Source organism: Sprattus sprattus (assembly GCF_963457725.1).
Source record: "Sprattus sprattus genome assembly, chromosome: 13".
Lineage (NCBI taxonomy): Eukaryota > Metazoa > Chordata > Actinopteri > Clupeiformes > Clupeidae > Sprattus > Sprattus sprattus.
The window spans coordinates 24,418,908-24,446,563 of NC_137911.1; the positions used below are offsets into that span (position 1 = coordinate 24,418,908).

The 27,656-nt window shown below is 43.3% G+C and overlaps 1 protein-coding gene across 1 annotated transcript; it reads right to left on the minus strand.

Moving 5' to 3' along the window:
* Positions 1-5,234: 5,234 nt before the first annotated feature.
* Positions 5,235-27,656, minus strand: grm1b (glutamate receptor, metabotropic 1b; the record flags this gene model as incomplete). The annotated part of the gene is made up of 8 exons (XM_080850739.1): positions 5,235-6,096; positions 8,045-8,975; positions 15,128-15,254; positions 16,633-16,801; positions 16,979-17,252; positions 20,692-20,927; positions 24,733-24,982; positions 26,924-27,656. 8 exons carry the CDS (start codon positions 27,654-27,656, stop codon positions 5,235-5,237), a joined length of 3,582 nt encoding a protein of 1,193 aa, XP_080706865.1.

A 27,656-nucleotide genomic window follows, 5' to 3' on the forward strand; every position in this document is an offset into this window, starting at 1 on the left:
AATGTCAATGTGTTGCCTTTCATTGTCATTCATGAAAATTTCCCTTTTTGTTTCTCAACTGAGGGTTCCCAACTGAGGTTGGAAATTTCATTGCTAAATAATGAATGGAGGAATATTTTTGCTTTGTTATCTTCCGAACACTAGAAAATGATATGCTGTACAGTAGACAATACTGTAGAAAATAACCTCCTAAGTCTTAGGAAAGGGTCTTGGTATTGTAAATAGTATGAGTAAACCACAGATAACGATATATTTTAAGGTGTTTTTTCCTGTAATCACAGGCTGTGAAGGTATGCAGTCGGAGGGGGAAACTGTCCTTTGTTTGGACGGGACTGTTTTTCCACCAAGCTGTCATTTCCTGTTAGCGTCACACGTCCACCCCTCAGTAGCGGGGTCAGCAGTGACCCTCAGGGATGCCTGCATCGCAATCAATATCCTCCAGGCTTCCCTATAGGCACAGCACTGTTATGGTCACCTGAGTAATTAAAGGGAACATCTGACCGTGTCTTGACCGTGTCCTGAGTGTGAGAAAGTCATCCCTCTGTGCCTCGTTGAAGGATGCATTGCAAGACCAGGCCTAGCATTTAAACTTCTTTCATGAAATGCCCCAAAAAATAAGAAAAACCCCTGCTGGGTCATAATCATCTGATTATGTAATGAAATACTGTCAGTTATGTAATGCTTTATCATTATGATTATCATATTGCACTGTCTCCAGTGTTATTTATGAGGATAGCGGTGTGTGGGTGAATCTCGTGCCTTTGCACTAGAAGCAGTCCCCTTGATGTGTGGGCTCTTGTTGTGGTCTCACAGCGGGGAAGGTGGTGTCACATACGGGGGTAATGTGGGTGCAATGCCGGGCGCGGTACATGCAGAGTTAATGATGTGTCAAGACTCAGAGACAAACCCCAACCCCCCCCCCCCCACCCCCCCCCCACCACCCCCATTCTCTCTACTCTCTCCCCCCACACAAAGGCGCTGCCAACAGGGACAGTCTCTGCCTGTAAAGAGCCTTGTCCTGTCTCGGACAGGATGAAGCTGTTTCCCCCCACAGCAGTGACGGAGCTGCCACTGGCCACTCTCCACTCTGCCGTTTTTTCTTCCTTTCTCCACCTCAGACCCAATTTCACCATGTCTGTTTTTATAGCAGTCAGGCCAGGGGAAACACTGGATGCACACTGTAAACCCAGGACACTGTCCTAAATAGACTTGACCTTCACCTTGACAAACCACAAATACGGTGATTTCTTTTCTTGTCTTTGTATTTGGCAATCAGATGAAGCAAATGTGGTTTTAACTGTCTCTGTTTTTACTCTAGCAGGGGTTTTACAGTATATTCTTACAGTATTTCAAACAACCCCTTTTCAGATGCATGTATATTTCAGGATCCATGAGACAGTGCCTGAAGACACTTTAGCAGGAGTCACAGTCACACACGCCCCTCTCATTAAGTAATCATGGCGTTTACCACAGGCCTTCACAACCAATGACACTCAAGGAGCCAAGCCACTCGGCCCGTGTATGTGCATATGTCTTCCCCAGTAATGCCATCTCCTTGCGCAGCGCACGGTGGAATGGGACCATTAGTCTTCATCACACATTCCAGCCCCCAGAGCTTATCCTTTCCAGAGATCCCACTAGAAACTTCTAGAATCACAACAGATTGTATGAGCTCATTTAAATCTGTGAGACGGACATAACTAAAACAGACCCACAACCACACAACATACATTATACAACATACACACACTCTCTGTCTACCATCAGAGACGGCCAAACACACACACACAAAAACACACACACACAAAAAAACTTCTACTTCTCACAGTTCAGTGCTGGAGCTAATTGGCAAGGAGACTTCTAATCAAAAAGACCAAACATGCTTTCTTACGACACTTTCTGAGACAGGAGAAAAACAGTGGGTGGGTTTCCATGGAAACTGTCCAAGAGAGAGGAGAGGTGACAGTGGAAAGAATTTGCTGGACACAGCGTGCTAACTCCTCTAACACCATCACACCGACCTGGGTTAACTCCGGTCCCCACAAATGTTCAAAGTCTGCAATCTCCCATATCTCCAGTGAAACAGATTTGCCAGCTTAGTGAAGCAGGGTGACAGACCCAGCAGGAGTCCAAAACCTCCCCAGCAAAAAAAGGTATCAGTAACACCAGGTCAAGGACATGCTGTGTTAAAATGCATCAAATACATTGTCACCAGGTTAACTGTGACAAAATGGCATTTCTTAACATATCTGCATGACATGGCATCATTTGTAGGCCTATTACCTATGACCCTGAGAGATAACATATTCACTGATATATTGTTTTTGCCAAAGAGAAAGGAGAAAAGTTAAAAAAAATATATATATATAATAATAATAATTAAAAGGCATTTAGGGACTGGGATGCATGACTTTATAACGCCTCTATTAAATGCTGAAATCCTAAAACTGGTAAAACAAAGCCTACATACATTTGGAAGCAACTGGCTTAACATCCCCTAATACCAGTACCAGAGCATTCTTGTTAGTCACAATGAATGTTACCAGGACACTGGCATTTATATAAATGCAGCTGAGCCACCCTGCTTTCACACATACGGGAGATCATTACAAACTCTGTCACATTTCATTTTCTACCTAATGCATCACATCAACACGAGGCCTCCAGTGCTGTAATAGCGCGGTGATGAAAGATGTCTGCATGTGTCTGTTTAATAACCGGCACCACAGAGATTACTGCAACGTATGTAAGGGGCTTCACTACATGCCACAGTGCTCCGTGACTACAATTACAGATGGCAATTACCACTTAAATTCGATTGTTTAAAGTCGACTAAGCTCTGCTTGATTATGTGTATGTAGTCATATGGGAAATCTAGCCGAGTTGTTCAGAGTTTTTTACGTGTTCAGCCTCAGCACTCTAGGCTGCCAACTGCTCTGTTGTCACACCCCATCGACATTCACATTCTCTCGTTCAGCGGATGCTTTCAGAAAACGCATTTTAAAAAGCAAAGGCTTGTTGTCATCGTGCGCTCGCAAGCTGACCCCGGTTTTACCCTCGCCCCATAACCCTGCAGACCTAGCTTCGGGCCAGCTCTGGGAAACCTTTTGTCTTCCGCCAAGAGGCAGCTGTCACAGGAGAGAGCCCTGGAAACACGATGGAGCCAGCCGAACATGTGTGCAACCCAATGCAGCCCAATCCAAGAACGATCAGATAGAAACACAATGGTACAGTCGAATTGTGAAGATTGTTTTTTTACGCACTATACAATAAGGGCTAAACGCAATTTCTGTACCAAGTAAGAGTTTATTTGTAACTCTTGGTATTGGTTTAAACAAGCCATTAGACTTTCACTCCATTGATTCTTAGTCCTGTGAGATTTCTGAAGAGACGCATATAACTCAGAAAAGGACAAGGCTATCTTCTCCGTACCTTCGAGGTAATCAATACAATATATTAAGATTTAAAAGACTGGATTACGTGATTTCAATCCCCAATTCCATAATTAGATGATGCATGTGATAAGAACAGCTGAGGACACAATCGTACAAAAAATATTTAATATCATTTACTTTGACAAAACACTGTAATCGTAGCTATGGCAATGTTGGTGATGTTCTTGAAATGACACAAATATCTTTGTTTTGAACAACACATGGCATTATAACTGAATCTATATTTGATAGGCTACACAACAATTTATTTTACAAAATCATCATAGCATTGATTACGTTTAAATATATCATCTTCACAACTATACTGACTAAGAAAACAGGTACTAAGCCTAATGTATTCAAATACCAAAAGTATTTCTTTACTGAATAGAAAACTAAAAGCATTTCACACTACCACAACTTAATTGATACCCTATCGTTACCCCAACACAAGCCTATACATTCAATAAATATTGTATGTCAAGTCAGTATTCAGTATTATTATTATCTTAAAATATTCAGAAATCTCATTAAAAACATACAATTATGAACAAATTGTAATCTCATATGTATCATAATATTACAAATGTTAGAAAATAAATTAGGCAAATTAATATTACAATGACATAGACAGTAGTTAGGTTGGCACTTTAACATAATCTCTAGCTTGCCATGTCTGTAATGTTTTATTTAAATGGCATGTATGATATATTCTCTTTCTATATGTATATGTACAGTTGTCATTGTTTCAAAATAATGTGATGCTATACTTTCAACACAGGATGGTGTTAAGGTGTTCATTTCATAAGTAGTTTACATAAAATATCTACTGTTTATTTTTTTTATTTTGTTGAAACTGAACTGCATTATTGCATTGAGTGTGATAAACACTTTATATAGCGCGTCTTTCCATTTACATTTGAAACATTTTCACTGGAACTAGCTGTCCTTTTCATAAAAAAGCCATCATGTTGGTCAAAAAGAGGATAGCATGTCTAAGAAATTCTTTATATTTTACGACCATAAAAAGTCAAAACGGTTGTGTCTGAATATGTGCAACTAACATAATCCCTATCTGTAACTTCTTATCTAACTCACACGTTTGGTTTCTGGAAGGTTCCTTCTTAGTCATTTAATATAATTGACGGTAGACATTCATAAATAGCATAACCTGGCAGAGACGCTGTCAAACCAAGTCTTCCATCACATCAACACACTGTAACTGCTACTGATACTCTGTCCTGAAAAGGCTTTGTCACCTTTGGATTTAGTCTCACTCTCAATTACTAGAAATACTTTCACAACTGAACGCTAAATGGAACTGTCACACTGAAATGTGTGCATATGTATGTATTTATTAATTGTGTGTGTGTGTGTGTGTGTGTGTGTGTGTGTGTGTGTGTGTGTGTGTGTGTATGTGTGTGAATGCCCCTCTGTGCAAGTGTATGTTCATGCCTGGGTGAGTATGCTTATGCATGTGTTTGTGTCGTGTGCATGTCTGTGCATGTTTCCATAAGAATTAATAAACAAATATATGTATCATAATTGCTTGAAAACTGTGGCTTAGCATGCTGTGACATGGTGTGACTTGGGAAACAGGAGTTAACGGAACAAACAAAAGATTGGTGTAGTTAAAATTGTTCACTGGGATTGAATGTCTGATCTTGTGATTCAAAGTTCAACAGGTTCCTGTAAACACCAACTTGTTCGGATCATGATGGTAGTATTTCCTCCAAAAGTGTTGAGCTGAGGTGAATGAAATGACGCGTTGCACTGAACACATGGGGGTTTTCACCGCATTCACAGCGTAGAGGAGCTCTGTTTATAGTCTCTTAAGATGACAGACGCGTAGGATAGACTCGTAGGAGTGCACAACACCGACTCGGAGACCGGAGAGCCGGGCGCAGGGCTCCCAGAACCATCCGAGTCTCGGAAAGGGGAGGGCGGCATAAGTGCCAGTGAGTCCTCCATTGCCGTCTTGTTGATGTTGACCAGCTCCTCTTCATCGTGGATCTGTGCATTGTCATAAATGTAACCGTGCAGGAGGCTAAAGCCTTCCTCGTCCTCCTCGCCCTCCTCGTCATCCTCCAGAGGGGAGGTGGGCTCGCTGTATTCGCCCATGTGTAGGGGCAAGGCGGGTTGGGACTGGATGAGGTGTGGGGACTGGTGGTAGACTGGTCGTCCTCCGTTGCCGGGCAGGGTGATCATGCCGCTCCTGTTGGGGCTGGGGAAGAAGCGGGCCGACCCATCCAGCGGGGAGTGGGCAGTGAGGTACTGGGGGAGGGGGCTTCTCGGAGGCAGCTCAGGGGCATAGAACGGATCCAGGTCTGCCCCCCCTCCGCCGCCCCCCACCAGCTTGAGAGTCAGTGGCCGGGGCGACGGCTGGATGTGGGCTGTCAAGGGGGGGCTGGGTGGAGGGGGGTTGTATCGGACTGGCTCAACCTCTTCCTCCTCAGCCACGTTGTACAGAGTCTTGGTGCTGAGGTCTGAGAATTCCAGTCCAGTGTTTTGGCAGGTATTAGTTAAGGGTTTGATGACTGCTGTCTGATTGGAGCTGGTCTCCTGCCTCCGCACATGAACTGATAGTCTGTGCCACATGTGCTCTCCTTTCGGAGGATGTCTTGAACCTGGTTCAGACCATGACACAGACTTTCCATTAGAACTATAAACAGAATAAAGACAGCTGTTATTTCGCAGGAATCCAGAAAAGTGAAGACATGAAACATTTCTGGTTCATGTAAAAAAACATTTTACTTTTCTTGATTGCTGTCCAAAACTAATATAAAGAGTAATACTCTTTACTATTATTATGAGTTCTATAAGATATAACATAATTCATACAATATACATGTATTTTATGATATATACAACAGATACATGTACAGTGCATTGCAAACGTATACCTACCCCCCACCCTTAAAGTCATCACCATGTATACTTGCCCATATTTTCCCAGTCAGTATTATTATTGAGGATTATTTATTCTCTAGTAAATTTCCAAAGTTAAAGTTATGTGTCTGCTAACATTAAAAATAAATGAATTAAGTAGTAGTTACTACGTGCATAAGTATTCAAACCCCGGTGCATTGGAGTTTCAGATTAAGGCATATGTTAAATGATCCCCCAATCATACAGACGCATGATTTATTTGACCAGTTTATCATAATTAGGTGCTGCTTTTGAGCAAGTGAAGTAGAGATCCCTACTGTACTCCACTACATTATAGCCGGCTAAGGGTCATCAGCCAGGTTATGAATAACAAAATGAACGATGACATTCAGACTAAAGAGACAAGGTGATTCAAATGCTTAAGTCAGGGAAAGACACTGGGAAGGCATCTGAGGGAGATACTAAGTTGGGAGGGAGGACACCACAGTCCAGCCATCAACCCAACATCTACAGAGTTCAGCTTTAGAAGATTCACATTCAGCATGTGTAGATGTTGCTGAAGATATTTCACTTTCACTTTCACTTTCACTAAGATATGGGACTTTTTAGGTTAATACGAGACCAAAGGAGAACCTTTTGGCCAATCCTAAAAGTGCTACATGTGCCGTAAATCTAACACTGCCAATGCCCCAAGAAACACCATCTCTTTCATGAAATATGGCAGTAGCAACATCTTGCTGTGGGGATATTACTCATCTGTGGGACTGGGAACAGGGAACATTGGGAAAAGTTGTAGAATTGAAGGGAGAATTAATGGAAATTCTACACAAATTCATAAGAAAACCTGTTGCAGTCTGTTTTTAAACTAAGGCTTGGGAGTGGATTTCTAGAGATCAACCTAGAAGAATATAGAAAAACACTACCGAATGATGTGCAACGCTGTTTCTGTCTCTTAAGACAGACTTAAGGCTGTTGTTGCAGTCAAAGGGTTATCTTCCATTTGGCAATGTACAGGGCGTTGAATACTTATGCAAAATGAGAATATTTCAGTTTTGAATTCATTTTTTTATTTTAGTAAAAAAATGACGTACTTACTCTTATATAGGGTAATGTATAAATATATAAATATACTACAGTGTAAACAGAGTTTACAAAGAAAATACTGATTGGGAAAAGTATCATTTGTTAACCAGAAAATGGGGATGACTCTCAGAGGGTTGAAAACTATACCTTACCACCTTACCACAGTATATGAATATAAACCCACAACCCAGAGGATGACAAACCTGATATTATGAATATATTATGAATTTTATTTTGAAGTTAGCTGTTTACTGAGTCATGTAAATAATTCATGGTAACCTGATAACATTTTAAGCTTCTATGGAGTTTTACTCCATCAAGCTTACTTTTAATTAATGATGAAAAACCTCCATAACTCAAACTCAGCTCAGCCTGAACCCTGTTGCTGCAGTCCTCCTGGGACCTTTGGGTTTTAATTGCATTCAACCCAGCCAATGAAAGATGTCTGCGGGAGACTTTAATTGAGGCCTGACCTTAAGAGGCCTAACCCCTGTCTGGAGCACAGCCAGCATTAATCGGAGCTTCCAACCTCTTCCCAGAGGATCAGCAGCAAACGGGTGGGCAACAGATAGCGGATGTGTCTGCTACTTTGGCTCGGCGGCTGGCTGGTAAGGGAGCTCAGAGAGTGGCGGACTTACTTGGCATTTCCAGGGCCGTCCTTCTTCCTCTTGAACATGTTCATGAGGCTGTTACTGCGGCAGGCTATCTTGCCGTCGCCCACGTGCATGCGCACCTGGTCCGACGTGGTGAACGCGCTGCGGACGTTCCGCTCGGGCTTTGCGAGGATGATGTACATCTTGGGACTGAACATGCAGCCCAGCGCCACGGTGACGCTGAGGCTGACGGAGAAGGACGTGGTGATGATCTTGTAGTTGGATCCGAAGTAGATGGGCACGAAGGCCAGCCAGATGATGCAGGTGGTGTACATGGTGAAGGCGATGTACTTGGCCTCGTTGAAGTTGGCGGGCACGTTGCGCGTCTTGAAGGCGTAGTAGGTGCAGCTGAGGATGAGCAGGCCGTTGTATCCCAGCGGCGCCACCATGCCCACGTTTGAGGTGTTGCAGATGATGAACACCTCACGGTTGCTGGGGTAGAACTTGATGGGGGAGGGGGGCTCCATGATGATGAGGGTGACCTCCAGGGTGAGCTGGATGCTGATGAGGATGGAGGCGATGACCACCTGCGCCGCCATGCTCATGAAGCGAGGCTTGCGCGTGCAGATCTTCTTCTTGCTGCCGGCCAGGATGCGGGCGATGCGGTTGGTCTTGGTCACCAGGGCGGAGTAGCACATGGAGGAGGAGAGGCCCACCAGGAGGCGCTGCAGGTAGCAGGAGGCCACGGTTGGCCGGGCGATGAGGGTGAAGGGGCAGATGTAGCCCAGGAAGATCCCGGCCAGGATGATGTAGCAGAGCTCGCGGCTCGAGGACTTCACCACGGGCGTGTCCTTGTAAAGGACGAAGATGAAGGTGACAAAACTAGTAACTAGGATGCCACAGCAGGAGAACACCACGGCCACGACGGACTCGGCATTGCTCCACTCGAGGTACCGCAGGATGATGGGCTCGCAGACTGCACACACAGAGATGACAAGAGGAACGTATTATTTCGGTGTGTACTACAGGTTCTAAAAGGTTTCTATTGAGCAAATGGATAACAATGTCAGAGATGGTGAAATATGGACACTTGGTAATGAGTTTGAGGGTAAAAGCAGTGTTCAAGGAGAGTTCAACTTTCAAGAACTGGAAAGAAATATACAATTTTAATCTCCAAAACGTGAGAACTGATGTCAAGCAGGCCATTTTCTTCTGAGGAGTCCATGTTAAAAAAATCATGACAAATGTTACTGAAGTGTCTCATTTGACTTTCAGTCAATTTTTAATGTTTTTCAGTCAGAGCTGAGCACAAAAGCATGTCAGAGTGATTGAAGAAGGCCCAGATCTCTACCAGTACATGTGACCCGCTGAGAGCAGAGAGCCATTATATATTTATTCTCATAAAAACCCTGAAGTAGCCTGAGGAGGGTGCTGAGACCCGCTCTCGCGCACAGTTGGCCATGAATTAAAAATGGCCGTGGAATTTTCTTTTGGATTGCCACGCCGCTTTTTTTCTGTCTAAAACCCTGTGCCTGTGCCCAGCACTCCAATGCACCAAAGCCGAAGTAGGTTTCCAGTCCAACTAAAAATAAACAGGTCCTTTCTCCACGGAGTGCTGGCCAGTGAGACAGAACCCATCCCCAGCAAAGGAGACACTATGCAGCAGAGTGCAGCAGAGTGCAGCGGAGCCAGAGCACCCGTTCACCAGCGTTGCTCTACTTAAGGCTTTCACACCGCACTCCAGCTACTGGACAAGAAGCCTGTGAAATAATGCTACCGGTGTTTGACCAAAGTACCGGCAACGTGTCTTTTTTCTGTTTGACCATATGACAGTCGAATAGTGGTTGCTATTTAAATATTAAAAGAATACGCCTAACACTCCTGCACTTACTCTGCAGTTATTCTATGGGCGCTTCTTCTATCTTCTCTCTGTATAGTTTGTTACATTGACTAGAATTGGTATTTTCTGCTTATTCTTGAATGGTGTAGCTTGATTGTTCTTCCTCATTTGTGAATTGCTTTGGAGTAAAGTGTGTGCCAAATAGGTATAAATGTAAAATAATTCAGTTGAGTTTACATGCTAGCTGGTAAGGTGTCCTAATGGACAACACATTCAGCTTGAAGCTGTTACTACTGCTGGTTTTGTTCAATACTTGAGACACAGTGCCTATTCCATCAGACAGCTGATTGTAGAAGTCTCTGGCGCTCTCCCTGGCTCGATAATCAACAGCAGTAGTTTTAACACGGACCGGCTGCATTAACAAATAAGGCAAGCTCCAAAGAGACATACTCTTGCCTGCCAGTTACTTTGTGTGTGCACAGCACATTTACTAGCGGGACATCTATACAGAGTCTTGCCAAAGTGAGTTCATTTCAGTGTTGCCAGGTCCTATGTTTCTCAGCTCTATGTAGCACATATCTTAACCCTGAAAGAGTGTTCTGCTCAAAAATGACCATTTTGTAACTTCAGTCTTTAATTTAAATATTTAGTTTTACCTTAAACTCACAAGTGTTTATGTCATATTGACCCTACCGACTTGAATGGATAAAATAAATTATAGTTATAACTTAACATTGTTGCATTTGGTTTGTCTTCAGTCAAAAATGACCAATCTTTAAAATAAATGTCCAAGACTGTAATACATTGAGTTATATGAGTAGAATAACTGGTTAAGTTGTAAGATGTCACATTTAATGCAGTTGGGTGCTGATATGAATAGGTGTGTACAGTATCTTTGTCATATATTACATTGGTCATTTTTAACCAAGGACACAACAAGTGTAATTACGTTGTAAAATTACAGATTTTCTTATGTATATTTTATGCATATTTTAAATGTGTTGTTAATTCTTAAATATTTTTTTAATACAAAAAATACTTATAATCCTTAGATTTACATTTGTGCTAGTTGTATGTATGTTAAAATACGTTGTTGTCCCTTATTTTGAATAAAACTGAGTGCTACCACATCATAATGACAATCACTTGCATCTTTAGAAAGGTTTCAATTCAAATAGATCAAAATCAAATGTTTACAAAAAGAATTATTAATATTTATGTCAGGCTGGTCCAATTCTGACCAGAACTTGGGACCCTGGGAACATAGATACATTTCCGCCAAAGTTAGCAAGATACATTAGCATTGCTTACATCACCTTTACTTCTGTTAGGCAATAACCTCCCTACTAGCTCACTCAGTCTACTGCCTTTGCACTACAGTGTCAGTGTAGATGTTTTTGTAAGGTAGGCCTTGCTAATAAATACATGACATTAATAGCTAGTAGCCTATTCATTTAGTAGGGTAATGCGTTGCCTAATTTATAGCCTTTATTCATGTAGTCTAAAGTCAATGATTGAACTGGCTGACTTACTGGCTACATGTTATTGCTTTCTCTGAATCAGAAAAAGATTAAAACAGCAACTCTATTCTAGTTCATACCTCCCACTCCTGAAATACATCCTCCTAGGCTATAATACAACATACATTTAAAATGGATGAGATGGCTGATCAAAATGAAACGCTGCACTTTACAATCCAGAGGTTAATGCTATAACCAAATGCCATTGCCCTGTTATTGATCTCTTGTGAAAGCAAATGGTAAAATATATTTAGTTGTTGTGTTTTGTTCTGTTGCTTCTCCAGCATTTGGTCAGATAGACATTTTGTTGTTTGTTGCGTTTCCAGGTCCATTAGTCTCTCCATTAATGCCGGATGAAGAAAATGTTTTCAGTAAGTCATAATTGAACATGAACATTTCCTCAATGAACATTAATTACATAAATATAAATTAACTTAATACAAAATAAAACATGAATAATACATCAAAATATTACTTTATGTTTTTAATGGAGAAGTTTCCTCACTAATTAATTGTCCTTGATGTGAACAGTCATGCATTAGGCAACATGAACCAACCAATAAAGTCATCCTGTCAGATATGTCAGTAATGCCAGCAAAAATGGCAACTAAAATTCATGGTGTTTTCATGTTAGTAAGTAATGTTGGAATAATAATGTAAAGTGCTAGCGCTCGTGCTGAGACAAAATTTGAAATGTGAAAAAACTATCAAAACACAATACAAAATGTCATCCAAATCAGGCCTGTTGTTAGGGATGGGTATCGTTTGGGTTTTTTCCGATACCGGTACATAACCGATACTTTTAAAACGATACCGGTGCCTAAACGGTGCCAGAACCGATACTTTTTTTTTTTTTTTAATTAAAGACATTAGGCTTATTTATTGCCAAGGCAAATAGTTTTCTTTAAATGTAACAATATATTAACTGTTTGAGGTATACTATAAATAAAAATAAATACAAAACACTTGGCTTCAAACCTTTTAACTTCAAACTATGAACAATATATTAACTTATAACAACTGTTTACAGTATACTTAAATAAATATAAATAAATACATAAACTCTGTACACACACTTCACACTTCATTAATACTTTTGCAGAAATATGAGCATGTTTGCCTTCAGAGTAAAACAAATATTAATTAGTTTGCATTTATTTAAACCCACTGGTTTCGTGAATGTGTAGCCTACTGCCCCTTTAAAAGTTTAGCTTCAGGGCCTCTTGAGTTCTCTCCACCAAAAACACGCAATTTTGTTGTTGCATATGCTGCACGTCGCGTTGTTTGAATCTTTTTGTGCGAAATACAGCCACACTTTTGATCGTTTACCTTTCGACATTTTCTCCGTTATATTGATGGCTAGCTCTGTTTGTGCTTGCTCTGTGCAAGGCTGCCTGCTCTTCGCTGTCAGACTGTTGCAATGTTATTGTAGCGTCCAAGTTAGTGCTCTCTTAAGAACTCACATTGAGAAGGAATATCTTTGGATGAGACGGTAGCTCTCCGTTTAATAAAGCGTATCCAACTTCTGCTTAGAACAACCACACTTATCTTGAAACCGAAACCACACGCAAGTCAACCCATTACCATGGCAACTCCTCAACACAAATCCCGTTTCCACTAGTCCCATACGGAATGCAGCGTGAGCGACACAGGCGAGAGTCTATATTGGGAGATGGAGCAGTTTTATATGTGCCCCCCCACGAAATCTGTTATCAACACAAAAAAGTATACAGATCGTACTCAGAAAGATCTACGCCACTAACGTTAATTCTCGTTAGCTATCGCTAGTTTTGTTAAATTATAAAAATTTTAATTAAAAAAAAAAAAAAAATCTGCTCAGGCACCGAAAGGAAGCACCGAAATCTGCGTTGCATTTCGGTCCGGGTAGGTATCGGTTGTATGGAACCGGTGCCGTATTGGTACCGGTTCTCGGTACCCAACCCTACCTGTTGTAGGCCCTATCACACTCGCTCCCTGGCAGATTCACATTCCTCATAGATTTGCTTGTCTCATTTTTGCCACACCATTTAAACTGCGTCTGCTATTCTCTGTCTCCATCACTACGAGCTTGCAGCGGAGGTGAGTGACAGGTCACACACATGCAAATGACATCTCTTCTTACGGGGTCCGCTCTGGTGGACACATCAGCTGTTACCCTCGGCTTCTTACAGGAAATCCAGGATGCAGGTATGCAACACACGTATGCAGTATATAGGGCATCCTGTTAAGATGCTGCATTGTCTTTGACCATTATGGAGGGCTCTTGAAAATAGGACAGGCTGCTTGGGTGTGAAGTAGGCCTGTCAGGCAAGTAGGTGGAGGAAGCTGGGAGTGAGAGTCTCGATGAGAGTTACCATGATGAATGGCCTTGAAGTGCCATGGGAAAGCTCTGGAACTAGGACATTACAGGTCCACCAACCAGTGCCTGGCCATGCTAACGCTACAGACTATAGCCATCGCATGGAGAGACAGCTTAATGTTCTCCCTGTCGGGTCTGTATGCCTGCCTTCACTTGCAGCCTAGGACCCCACGCACTTTCACAAGCTTATCAGGATAAACATTAGCAGCCCGTGAGTCATTTAGAGGGCGCTCAGAGGGTGCATGACTGAACGGAGGGCAGCGGTACGCCGTGTCAAACTGTCATAAGATCGAGCTTTCAGCACATTATGTCCAATTATGAGAGCACCAAGAACACTTTCAGTGACAGCATAGCAATTTCACTGCTTTAACATTTTCTTGATGGGATTTTGTTGCAAGGACGACTTTTTGAATGAAGTCACACATACGTAAGTGACAAGGACAGTCGTCCAAGCAGGCAGTAAACACTGGAGAATGCGATTGTGCCGTTAAGCTCCTTATGGTAATTAAAAAATGTACTTTAAAAATGGAGATGGATTTAGGATGGTAGTGGTGAAAGCATCAAGATTCCTTAAAAAAAAACTCTGAGGAGATACTGGCAGAGCCAGAGAGAGGCTGTGGCCGAGATGAAGTAGCCTGGTGACACCAGCCTACGTATTTCCGCCTGAATTGATTTCAAGCTCATACTCAGTCTGGCCCAGCCCCATTGACAATCGTTTCCAGAACTCAAAATTTTGCAGGACCAATCAGCAAACAGTTCAGAGCTGTGACGCAAAACTCGCCTTGCCGAGTTGCATGTAGTCCAGCCGAGTTTGTAGTTTAACAGTATAGCAAAAATTGCTACGGAGGAAGAGACACGAAAAGCTATCGGAGAAGTTGTCTCAACTCTCGAGAACATCAGAAAATTAAAAGGAGAACAAGAGTATTTTCTTGTAAGTTTTATGATTGGAAAGGACGTCGTAGCTCTTCTCCCAACTCGCTTTGGGAAGAGTTTAATCTACCGAATGCTTACTAAACGTTGATTGGTTAAGGGAACTCCAATGATTTTAAACCTCAAGATAAGCACCCGCCCATCTCGGAAACCAAAATGCATTGGGTTGGCCCAGACTGACTGACGGAATGAAATGGAGTCACAGTCTGGTAACGGCCAGGCTAGAGATGAAGGGCCACAGAGAGAAACTGCAACATTTACATTTAACATTTAGTCATTTTTGCAGACGCTTTTATCCAAAGCGACTTACAAGGATGTATACACATTTCGTTTTACATTTAAACTGATGGCACACTGCACATCAGGAGCAATTAGGGATCTGTGTCTTGCATGACATGAAATACAGATAGAGACAGACAGAGATAGAGGGACAGATGGAGACAGATATAAAGAATGGGGGGGGGGGGGCTCTACTGTACCTTGGAGGTCCTCATCAGGCCACCAGCCCAGGTCGCAGGCCTTGCATGTGAACTCATCCTGGACAAACTCATTATCCTTGCAGGCCGTGCAGATCCAACAGCAGCTCACCTCCCCTTTCCTTATCACCTGCACAAGGAAGCCAAGGAATCATAAGCCTACCCTGTCTTTACAGAACATCACCCTTCGACCCATTCATACCCATCCATACCCAGATAGATCCAGATTACTTTCACACACGCATACAGTGGAGCATTTCAAACTGGTGCCAGTATTTGTCATCTTAATATGTGATCAAGACTGTGATATGTATTCACGATATCCTTCTTATTTTAGATCTTGTTCATAAGTCAACAGTGTTCTTGTATGTAATAGCAATGTAACAATAGTATTCATAGTATGATAGCAATGTCACATCAGTAAAGTGTAGTACAGGAGTGAACAATTTTGTTATTATCCATGGGATATCCATAACACTGAACGTGATGTTTCTTTCCACACATAATGCATCCTGATCCCATGCCATTTCGCTAGGGAACCATAGTACTGATAAACATATACACTTATTTTGCTTTCTTTCGCGCTGGTGGTTAAAGTGCTACCCAAATAAATGATGTAGCCCTTAGAACTTTCCCCCAGTTACCTATCCTATCTATCTACCTATCCTTTCACCCTGCATAGTCATGTTAAGTCCTGAGCTTTAGTTTTTTACGACTCACAAACTTCCTGGTGTTGTTAATGAACTTATTCTGGAGCAGAATGATGAAATGTCATGAACCACGGAGGACCAGGCCAATTAACTACGGTAATAACCTTGATCTCCACTGAGCCATAACTGCAAGATTGCATCGCCTGAGAGTCATGACAGCATAATTGCAGGTACAGCTTGCAGGTCCAGGGGCACAGCAATCGGGTATTTTAGTGATACGCAACTTTGTATGGTTGTTGTGTACAAACAGACAGATCATTGTACATTGTACATTGTACTGTCTATGAAGAAGCCTTAATTGTTCTGCAGACATCAAGTCTGCAAAAGTTCATCCAATATTGAATGTTTATATTTTCATGGACAAAAACACATATTTGAAGGAATTAATATTAAATTAATAGAAGTAATTCAATTGTTTGTTCGACAAATTCAGCATATAATAAACTTTATAGGGCCTCATGAGGCTGAGCTGTTTCAGGGGGCAGGTCTGGAAGGATTCCGTTGAATAAGGTGCAGAACTGCAACGAGCAGCATGACTGTGGGGTTTCTCGGCTGAAGGGTAAGATTAAGATTAAGGATCTTTGCAGGGGGATAAGACTGCATGGGGGGCACTGTGGTGCAAGCAGTAGCCCTGACCATATACGGGCATGAACGCCCACGGGGACACGGGTTCGAATCCGACCCGCTGTTATTTCCCGATCCCGCTCCCCACCTCTTCTCTCCACCTTTCAAAGTAAAAGACTGCAGGATTGTAGAACCTCAGGAGGTCTGCAGGCTGAGGGGCAGCAGAGGGCTTACCTTGATCTCGCCCTTTTCGCAGGGCTCGCTGCAGACGGAGCGGACCATCTCGCTGCGGTTCATTTGGATAATGTTGTCATCGATGCTCAGCATGCTCTCGTGCCACGAGCCCACGGTGATGTAGTCAAACATACCTGAGTCCACGTACTGTAGGTTCATGATGTCGTACCTGATAGGGATAGAGGGAATAATCAACCCATGAACACTTTGTGACTCTAGTTATGGCAACACAGTTCATAAATCATGCCGTCACCGGAGGACACTTTCACTTTCACTTTCACTTTCAAGCTTTACTCTTCAGTTAGTGCATTTCCCAGACCCCTGAATGTAGTGTCCCCAAACTTACCTGCCAGGTGAGTCACCATTTTCGTCGAACAACATGTCTTCTCCAGAAACGCCCGCAAAGGTGGTCTTCAGAAGGAACTCGAGGAGTTTGCTGCCGTCAATGGGGTCCATGGCCTCACACAGTCCCACCACACCTGGGCACAGGTACTGGTGCATGTCGTGGAGGCCATGAGCCATGGCATAGATGGCATTGATGACAAACCCCATCTTACTGTCCTGCACATAGTTATCCTCAAGGCTCTCATAACCTGCCCAAACAAAGGACACCATGGATGCTGATTAGAATAAGGGCTAAGAGGTGACTTTGTTTGTATGCATAATTACCCATGTGCAGTTACACAGTAATACCATGCCATAAAACCAGCAAAACACTGCATAGGTATAGCATCTGATAAACAAAAAAAAAGCTGAATTAGTTCACATTAATGAGGGTACCGAGGTTAAAGAGTTACAATATTTTAACCTTGGGGAGGTTAAAATGAGGGCACAGCTTCAAGGCTCTTCTTTTCACAGCCAAAAACATATGCTGCTGCAGTGTGCAAATGAGATAAGGGGTAATGATAGGGTGTCCAAAGAGCTGTTATTATCCTGGAGTCATGGGCAGCAGGACACACTGGGCTGGTTTTCTGTGGGAATGCGCATCAAAGGAGACGCAGCCATGAAATAGTGCATCAAAGGCACGCTGGTTACCATGGAGCAGCGAAACCGTTTCTGCAACCCGACTCAGCATTTAATTAGTAATGGACATTATGGTGACATTATTATTAATTGAGAAACCGTATTAATCATTTATTTGTGTTCTCCTGCGCCCTACCCTAACCCCCTCTCGCTCACCCTTGGTGCGACACTCACATTGTCAGAGAAGGGAAAAAAAAATGATAAAAGATATGAAAAGATATTCTGATGAAAACAAGAGAGGTCTTTCAAAGGACACCCTATCAATTAACAAGCCTATTTTACTTCCAGCCAGCTAAAAGCACTAACAAGCATTTAGCTGATATTTGTGTGATTTATTAGGGTTTTTTCCAACATGACACACTGCATGACAGTTTTCCAAAGAAGTATCCCACGCTGAATCATCTGGTTTGAGGGTTTTCTTCACTTTCTCCAGAGTATTGTACCAATATGTCATCTATCGAATAAATGGTAATGGGTAAAGGCGATCTACAAATGATGTGGTCATTAACTCCAGATATCAACTACAGTAAGGCATTGCATTCTGGGAGGCAAGCACGGGGGGTAGGGAGGGGGAGGGGGAGCGATACATGGACTAAGACATGCAGTGTTGTCGCTGCCCTACTTTCTGAAATCTTCAAAGCAAACTGTGGTGTATTATTTTTCACAAGACTTTATTGATGTAGGTGACCTCCTTTTAAATAAACTTGATTATGCCAATCCCGGAGGATTGCAGTGAGGCAAAGTTGCTTATGCAAAGATACACTGTTAGCGAACTGGTCGAATCAACCCAAATGCCTGTTCTCAGAGAACTCGAGACTTAATTGTAGGCCACATTCTGAAGGTAAAGAAAGAATAATTGACATAGTATATTAAAATCAATGCACATTCATTTGAAAACAGATCTACTGCCACTGTGATGGCTTAACTGTCCTTTTTACACCATCATGCAGTGAGGTGATGAAAACATCCAGTCTGTCTGTGCTACACGTGCTTGACAATATGATACTTTGGGTGAAGCAGGAGCTGCTGACTGCTAGATATTTATATTCTTTTTTTCATGTTTAATTTCTGTGTTAACCTGGTATTTCACAATAGGGTCAAGGATTGAGGCAACTATGAGACGGTAAATTGTTCCCTTTAGGACATTGTACAGGGGTCTTAAACAGAGCCTCATCTTTCCCATTTCTGCATCCCACAGTATCATATTTCCAATATCATCTTGCGATAACTGTTTACTGAATTTATGCTAAATCAGACCGTGCTGATGTGAGTGTGTCATCATTACAGGCAGACCTAAGATGTGCATCTCACAGCTCTGTGCCCCCTGGTGAGGTGTTCTTACGATTTCACACAGTGTATTCTCTCTCTCTCTCTCTCTCTCTCTCTCTCTATCGCTCTCTCACACACACACACACACACACACACACACACACAAGCACATGTGATCATTCCTCATATACCTTTCTCTGTGGACAAACTCAGCGATGCACACACACACACATACACACACACACACACACACACACACACACACACACACACATACACACACACACACACACACACACACACACACACACACCGTCAGACACAATGACCATAACTCTACACATACGTAACTCTATCGAAGAGGTCCTCCCCACATGCAGAGAGCAGCACAGCCAGTGGGCGCCTACTGCGGTGCATCATACACATGTTATTGGGATCTCAAAAAGAAACGTGTACTAACATACACAAAACGTGTGTAAAGAAACCTTAACTTATAGTGTTCCCATAACAGTGCACAATAACATCCCAATAACTGTATATAGTAGAGGTCAACAGATATATATCTATATATTATATTAAATATCTCTTTTACTATTTTAAATCTAACATGCACATTCGCTTTTGCTACGTAGAAATCCATATCTTACAATTGAGAACCAATGCATACTAAACTCATGCTTCTATTATATCAGTCGACCTCTATGTATATTCCTGAGGTGAAGTGGTTCAGTGTAGCCCATCTGAAAACACACTTACCATCTTGGAGCTCTAGATAAAAAACATAATAAAGGCAACAGAACAGGAGACTATGACTGCATCTCTATCAGACAACTATTCACAGGTGTGTCTGGTGGAGCTATTACTTTAGTGTGGAAAGGAAAGCAGAGAGGTGAATGGCCTTGTGTTCAACAGGACAAAAGTAGGGAAAAAGACAGAAAACAGGATTGTTTTCAAGAGGGTAGAAGATACATGGAAAGCGCATGGTTGTGCCGGTGCTTATTTACTCTAACATGGTAAGATAGTGACAAAACAGTCGGATCTATTCTACATGTACATTACTTCATGAGGTAAAATTGGTTCAACATGCCTGTTTATATTTACGTTTATACGTATTTAAATCAGCGATATTGATATTCCTTTGATGTACAGGCCACAAGCCCAAACAGTCATTATTGTTTGAAAGCATTTCAGAAACGTAAATATATTGCAGACTGTCAGACCTTTCTCTGGTGTGAGTTTGTGTGATGTTTTCACTGTTTTGAAAACATGCTTTCTGAGCATTGTTTCAAGTGATCTAGAACATAAAGTGATCTTTTTTGGGGTCCGTGTGGAACATAATTGCCAATGTGCCATAAAAATTCAATTTACCTAGATCACCTTTTGGTGCAGCAGAGTATTGAAGGGAGACAAACAGACATAAAACATGTTATGTTATTTGTATGATATGTTTACAATAGACATTTATGCCGGTAAAGATGTTGAAGAGGCTTTTACCAGAGGAAAGCAGTTAAATCCTTTTACCAAAGGTTTTAGGGCAAGCACATTGTCTTACAACTGCAATAGCTCAGCCCGCCTCATTGAACAGTTAGGGTTCTGCAGGCATAAAGACAATATTGCATGTTCTAAAACCTTGAGTACAATAAAACCGCACTCTCAAGCTTTTCTCATTGATATTTAGACCAGTTTTATGTGCTAAAACCTTTACACAGTACATTTCGCAGGACCCAGTTTCTGTAAAGTTCATCAGTGTCTCTTTGGTTCTGTTACCTGTGCAGTTCTTGTAGTAGTTTGTGTTCTCTTGTGCGTGTCCCGGGATGCGACACTGAAACCGATGCTGCCAGAACTCGGCGAACCAGGGGTTCCTCGTGTTGGTGTCGAGCTTCAGCTTTAGGAAGTACTCATTGAATGAGGTCACCTCCTCAGACTGAAGCTTGATGGTGATGCCGCCCACGGCCTCCGGCTCATAACCCTCGACCACCTCATCTCGGTCGGCCCAGCCGTCACTGCGTGGGAAGGTCAGAGGTCGAGAGGGTCAAAAAGTCATAACGTAATTATGCGTTAATTAGTCTGTGACAAGCCTTTGAATTAGCAGTATGCGCAGCACAGGTTCACCGACCCCCCTCGGGAAAGCTGGCCTAGTTCTGTGTTTTCCCGCTTGTTCTCGATGCAGGAGAAATCAGAGGTGCTCAGTGCAGAGGAGTGAGAGAGAAGGAGAGGGGCGAACGATGCGACACCAGAGGATAACGTTCAGACTCAGAGAAACAGATGCCCTCTTAACACACATCTGTATACAGACACACACACACACACACACACACACACACACACGCACACACACAGACAAGTGCAAACTGATGGACAGGCAGTCACTCACACCTTCATCCACACAACCAAAGAGATGGACAGAAAGAGACACACACACACACATACACACACACACACACACACACACACACACACACACACACACACACACACAGACAGGCACATATAGTCAGACACAAAGACACACACACACACATGGACCCACACAGGATGAGGCAGAGAGACAATCTCACTTGCCATGACTGTTCCGGGCTCAGCTGTGTTGAGCGATCACAGTCCCTTTGTTTGTAAAAGGGTCTCTGTTCAAAGCTCACAAAGGCTGCCTTGACAGCCCCAAATCTGACAGTGTTTTCCTTTCAACTTCACAGAATGTTGCAAAGATCCTGGAAATATTGGAACCCGTTTTACAGCAGGGCTTTTATCAGCGGTGTCTTCTGCTAGTGAAGCCATCTGACAGTTGTTTGGTTGCACCAGACGGGTCTTCCTCTGTGCACATGCACCCCCCCCCCCCCCCCCACCTTCCCTGAGGGAATACACTGTGATGGTGAAACAAATCAAAACTTCACATAAAATCCAATCCCCTTCATTTCTATGCATAGAAAAAGGAAAGTTTTAAACCACCATACCGATACGGTCCAACCCAGGCACTGCCATTCACAAAGGCACAATGAGACTCGATTAGAACTCAAGCGGTGCCTGTCTAACCATCTGTGCAGTGCATCTAATATCAGCGAGATGCAGACGCTAACCAGGCAGTTCTCCATGAAGATAAATGCCTGAAGAAAAACACTCATTAAAATCTTATCGAAGTGCCTCCTTATTTTCTGGCAAGGCAAGCACTGTCGCAACCAGAGGAAGCAGTCCCAATCAAACCCTGCACTCTCTCCCACCAAGGGGGCCGTAATCGCCGCTAAAACACAGCCACTGATTTACAGCTGAAGGTAAGTTGGTTACACTCGGGGAGTGATTTTAAAGAAAATGAAATTAGATTGTGTCTCTGCCGTATTTCTAAGTGACATAAGGTGAAGAGGCAGTAGTAAACATGACTAGCGTCCTCCTGGACATGCCTTTATGAGATCCTCTTCATCAACTGCCCTTTGCTGGATACATAGTGCGGCTTTTGGAGCTCGCTCTCCCTCACTCTGGAGGCTCATTTCTCTCAGTGTGTCTTACCATCTGTCTCTCACAGCACCCTCACCTAACGTATGCCAAGGACAGCCTATTCTTAGATGACGATACACACCAGCTATGGTGAGTGCCCCCTTTGTTAAGGCAGGTGGGTTTTCTGTTGTTTTTGTTGGTGGTATTTCAAAGAGGTGAAAAAATGTAATGTGCGTTTTGGTTGTTCCAGGGCCTTTTGACAACTCAGCATCAATGAAGCAAAACACAATGGGCACAGCAGATTACAGTGGTAAAGACAGATGGTGCAGAAGTGTCTCAACGATCAGTGGGTTACCATTGTTGTGAACCATAACACAGACCAGAAGTGTGTCAACTCATCATATGTTTTGTTTGTTTTCCTTCAACTGTATTGATAACCATGCAATCTGTTACATTGTTTTGATTGGTTTCTGTGATACAAAAGCTAAATCTGTAAGAGCAGTAATCACAGCACACATTGGTATAGCAATCCCATTGATATAGCTCATCCAGAAGACTGTCTTGATTAGCTAAACACGCCTCATTATCATGCCAGTCAAAATCCAGGCAACCATCCAGACAGTACCATGCCAGTGTAGTGGTGAGAGCTACCACGGTCCTATAGAACCGTCAGCCTTCCATCACACAGTTATTTCATCAAGCCTGGGCCCTTTCAGTGTCCCTTAGTCCCCTTGGACAAATGCTGCCTAAGTAGGTCCCTAGCCCTACCATCACTTCAGCAGCCAATCTGAGTCCTTCTTAAAAATCTATACAATTCAGCAGCTACTCAAAGTCTTATTTATCAATCCAACAGTTCCAGCAGCTAATCAAAGTCCTATTTATTAATCTAACAGTTCCTGCAGCTAATCAAAGTCCTATTTATTAATCTAACAGTTCCAGCAGCTAATCAAAGTCCTGTTGGCTAATGTAACAGATCCAGCAGCCACTGTTACCACAGTCCTAGTGGTGAGTCTTGTTTAGTCCTGTCTGTGCTTCTTAGTTTCTCTGCCTTAACTGCGCTGCTGTTTGCAGGCCTCCTTCTCTCCTCCTTGACCCATAAAACACTGCTTCACCCAGTTGCTGTTCTCTTTCCAGGAGTCCACAGAGACCTCCAGGGGGGAGCAGAGAATCCGCCAGCCTCTTCCGAGGGGCTGACTCTTCTGAGTGTGTCTGAAAAGCTTGATTTCCAGGACCTCCACTCTGAAACATTTCGTTCTTCACCCAAGCAGGTTTTCTCATGTTTCATCATATAGTGTGCACGTCAACATAGGTGGTTGTTGCAATCAAAAGATTGCTTCTAAAGTCAACTTTAAAGTCAAGCTTGATTGAATTTCTCTCCCCTTCACCTTGGGCAATCTTCTGGCATGTAACCAGACTCCTCTCTAGAAATTACACTTCTGTCACTACCGGTAACAATATTTTGGAGTTCTTTTTTTGGGCTCCAGTGAAGCCAAAACTCCATTAATGCCTCTAATCATTTCATATCTCTCCACCATCACTGTGCACAGTGCGGCAATGAAGCGTGGTGTTCCTAAATGCTTTCTCCTACTTCTAAATAGCTTTTGTCTCCTCTCCCAAGTTCTCCAACCAGATGTGATGGTTCTGTTGTGACTGAGCCAATCACAGGCAATGCAGCAGACCTCACACCACGAAACAAAGTGAAACACAGCCTGCCGGTGTGTAGTGTGAAGAAGATGATGGGGGCTGACAATTTGACCGTCCCCGACTCTCGGTGAAGTGGTTATCCCACGGCTCTCCTGGTAAGAGCTGCGGAACGCACGCTCATGGAAAAGGTTTCACCAGTCGGAAGCGAGGCCCGAAAGCTCATAGTCTTCATTCTCCTCCCTGTTGGAGGTGCTATAACACATTAGCCCGCCTCCCTGTGATCTGACACACAGTGGCTGCTCCTCACACATGCATTATTCATGGCCAAGCTTTTCCACGGATGGAGCACACACTCCAGTAAGAATCACAATGAATATTCTGGAATCTGGAGGCTGAGTGCGGCTGGTGAGGGGGGAGGGGGGGGTTCTGTGTGTATGTGTGTGTGTGTGTGTGTGTGTGTGTGTATGTGTGCAAATGTGTCTCTGTACATATACCCCATATTTATTCAATATTTATATGCTCTGCACAGTCAGATGGACCTCGCCTACCACAATGCACACACAATCACTCACTATAGCTACAAACATACACTCCTGGTTTCCCCATGAGCTAGAACTCCCCATGAGCTAGAACTCTAAGGTTAGCCTCTGCACACACACACACACACACACACACACACACAAACACACACACACACACACACAAACACACACACACACGTGCGTGCACGCTCCTCACCTTCCGATGAGTAGGAACTCTCCGGCGACACCCAAGCGCCTCATGGCCATTAGCAGGCCGCGTACGGTCATGCCCTCGCAGAAGCACACCACCACCCTGGCCTTCGGGAGGCGCTCACGTAACTTCCTCAGCAGGCGGTCGAAGTGCCTCTCCCCAGCGTTGCTGTAGATCTTATCAGAGTGGGCGATACACAAGCCCTCCTGAGCGGCCAGCTCCTTGAAGGCCTCCATGCCACTCTCACCATAGTTTCCTGCACGAGGAGAAGAGGTCACTGTACTCCCCCCTTTGGTGTGGATAGTGACAGTTGGACTGGGATAGCCAAACTAGTGGAAGAATGTTTTGTGATAATGTGTTGGGTAATATATTTAGAAATGTATGTGTAGATATTCTGTAGATATATAAGAGATATTCTGATGTATACAGCGCCCTCCTGAAAAGGTAAAATATATGGTAAGTAAATAAATCAAAACAAGTCAGTCAATCAACAGAACTGAGAAGTTCCTTTTTATGAAGCACATGGAGGAGCTAGTTTGTATTGTGGTTCAGAAGCAATTATGTAAAATACCAAATCACAGGTGACACAATATTGCTCTGCGACTTCTTGAAACATTTCATTTTCCACGCTGGTGCAGCAAATTAGTCTCAGGCATATTTTCCCAGACCCTTCAGAGTGAATGAGCTGAGTGTGAACGTGAATGAGCATCGCTGCAGGACACATCTGCACTCCTCTATCATGAGACGCCAGAATGGAGCAACATTGTTCTAGTCTGGCGTGACGGACGAGACAGACAATACATATGGAATTGTGTCTTCTTGGGATAGACAATTGGAATATTAGGCTCATTCTCCATTCGTTCTGTATCCATCCACACAAACAAAGCACTCGGAAGAATCATCAATTTAAATGAACTTGCTTTGCAATTCATGTCCCTTGGGGCTGTATGTATCCATCCACCTGTGGGATATTATGCATGCAGTAGATTGCTTTGTGCCTATCTGATTCGCCCATAGACGCCATTTTAATTATTGGGGTTTCTGGAGAAAAAATTGAATTTCAATCACATATTTCCATAAGCAAAAAAAAAAGCAGATAATCTGCTCCTGGCCACACGGTGACACTGGGAGGATTTTAAAAAGACACGCCTCAAAGAGCAGATATTTTTAAATGACCTCTTAAGCAGCCATTTACAAACTCACCCCTCTCCTCTCCAGACTGCAGTGACAGCCTGATAGATTACCTGCCGCCTACACCCATGAGATACAAGTAGCAAGTATTTCCATTTTCAGAAATGACGATATCATTCCGGCTGCTCACACGCTGTCAATACTGACTCAGTAATGCATCTCGAGGCCAAAGCGGAGCTACGAGATGTGTTCTGTCCTCCATGAACACCATCATTATTCACATTATCCAGCCAGAGACTGTTTTACTCAAAAGGACGAGATAGCCTTGTTTTCCAAATAGAATCTTCTAGAATATGCCAAAAAAAGTTAATAGTCTGAACTGTGGTTGTTCAGCATCCCAAACTCTGAGATCAGACACTGTAATAATCCCAGACGCAGTCCCTTATCGCCAGCAGAGCGGCACAGCAGTAGAGCAACAAAACGTGTTCATGTATTTAACTCTGCTCTGAGCTAATTGTTGAAGTAATTCTCAACATTTAGAGCTTACATGATGTCATTCAGAAAATTAATGGAAAAATGAATGAAATCCTTCAATAAATGTGTGAACATTCATGTAGAATCACAGGACTCATGAGCTTTGTTCACTGTGAATGAAGTCAGCTCTCAGAGCTATACACGTCTCTTGGCGATCAAACTCTCTCTCCCTTTCTCTTTTGTAGTTCTCTCTCTTACACACACACACACACACACTCTTTCTCTCTCACTCTCTCTGGACTTGGGCTACAAACTCAGGGGAGCATGTCTCAAATGTCTCTGGGACTAGACAGACTGGCCTGCTCCAGACTCCACACACACACACACACACACACACACACACACACACACACACACACACACACACACACACACATTTACAGAAAGACATTCAGAGAACTTGGGGGACTTGATATTTTTGGGGCATTTTCCAACCAACTCTCAAAGCTGTAATAGTTTAATGTTGAATCACCAGCTCAGCACATAAACATATACCTGATTTAAATGTGTGTAAGTCGTCACTGGGCCTTACCCTCTGTGTGAACGGCAGACACGTAGGTCCAGTTGTATCTTTTCACAATGTCCAACAGAGCTCTCGCTTGGAGTGTATCGGATGGCACGACCCTAAGGAAGTACTTGTAAAGAGTTTTGTCGCTCAAGTCTATGCTTGTAGCTGAGTAAGCGATCTGAGGGATGTTGAAAAGTTGTAACAGGTTTTGCACCTGAATTGCCACCGAGCTCGATCCCGGACCAATGACTCCGGCTATAGGTTTTTTGGTAGACGGCGGCTGGCTAGAGGGGATTCCGTCGATGCACCACTTGGAGCCGTCCTGGTCATCGCGGATGGAGATGAGGGAGTCCCGGATAAACTCGATGCTTTGCTCCAGAGCCACGGAGGAGTGCCAGCAGGAATCTCTGATCTCACAGCCCAAAGTAATGTTGGGGAGAAGGTTGGGGTCGGCGTTGATGCGATCCAGCGTGTGGAACATAGCTTCCACCCGCTGGATCCCGTACTGCTCTCTGACTTCCCCGCACGTCCTATCCGCAACCTTCTCGGCCGAGGGCTGGTGATGCACAGAGAACAGGGCACCGATGATGATATCACCGTCCATGCGGGCGACCGAGCGTAAGACAGCCCGCGGCATCAGAGACCGCTCATGAATGTTCTTAGGAAAAACGAATCCACCGAAGAGCACCAGCGGCAAAAGTAAAGCAAGGATAGAGCTCATACTAATCAGTCCACATCGCATCAGAGGTAAAATCAT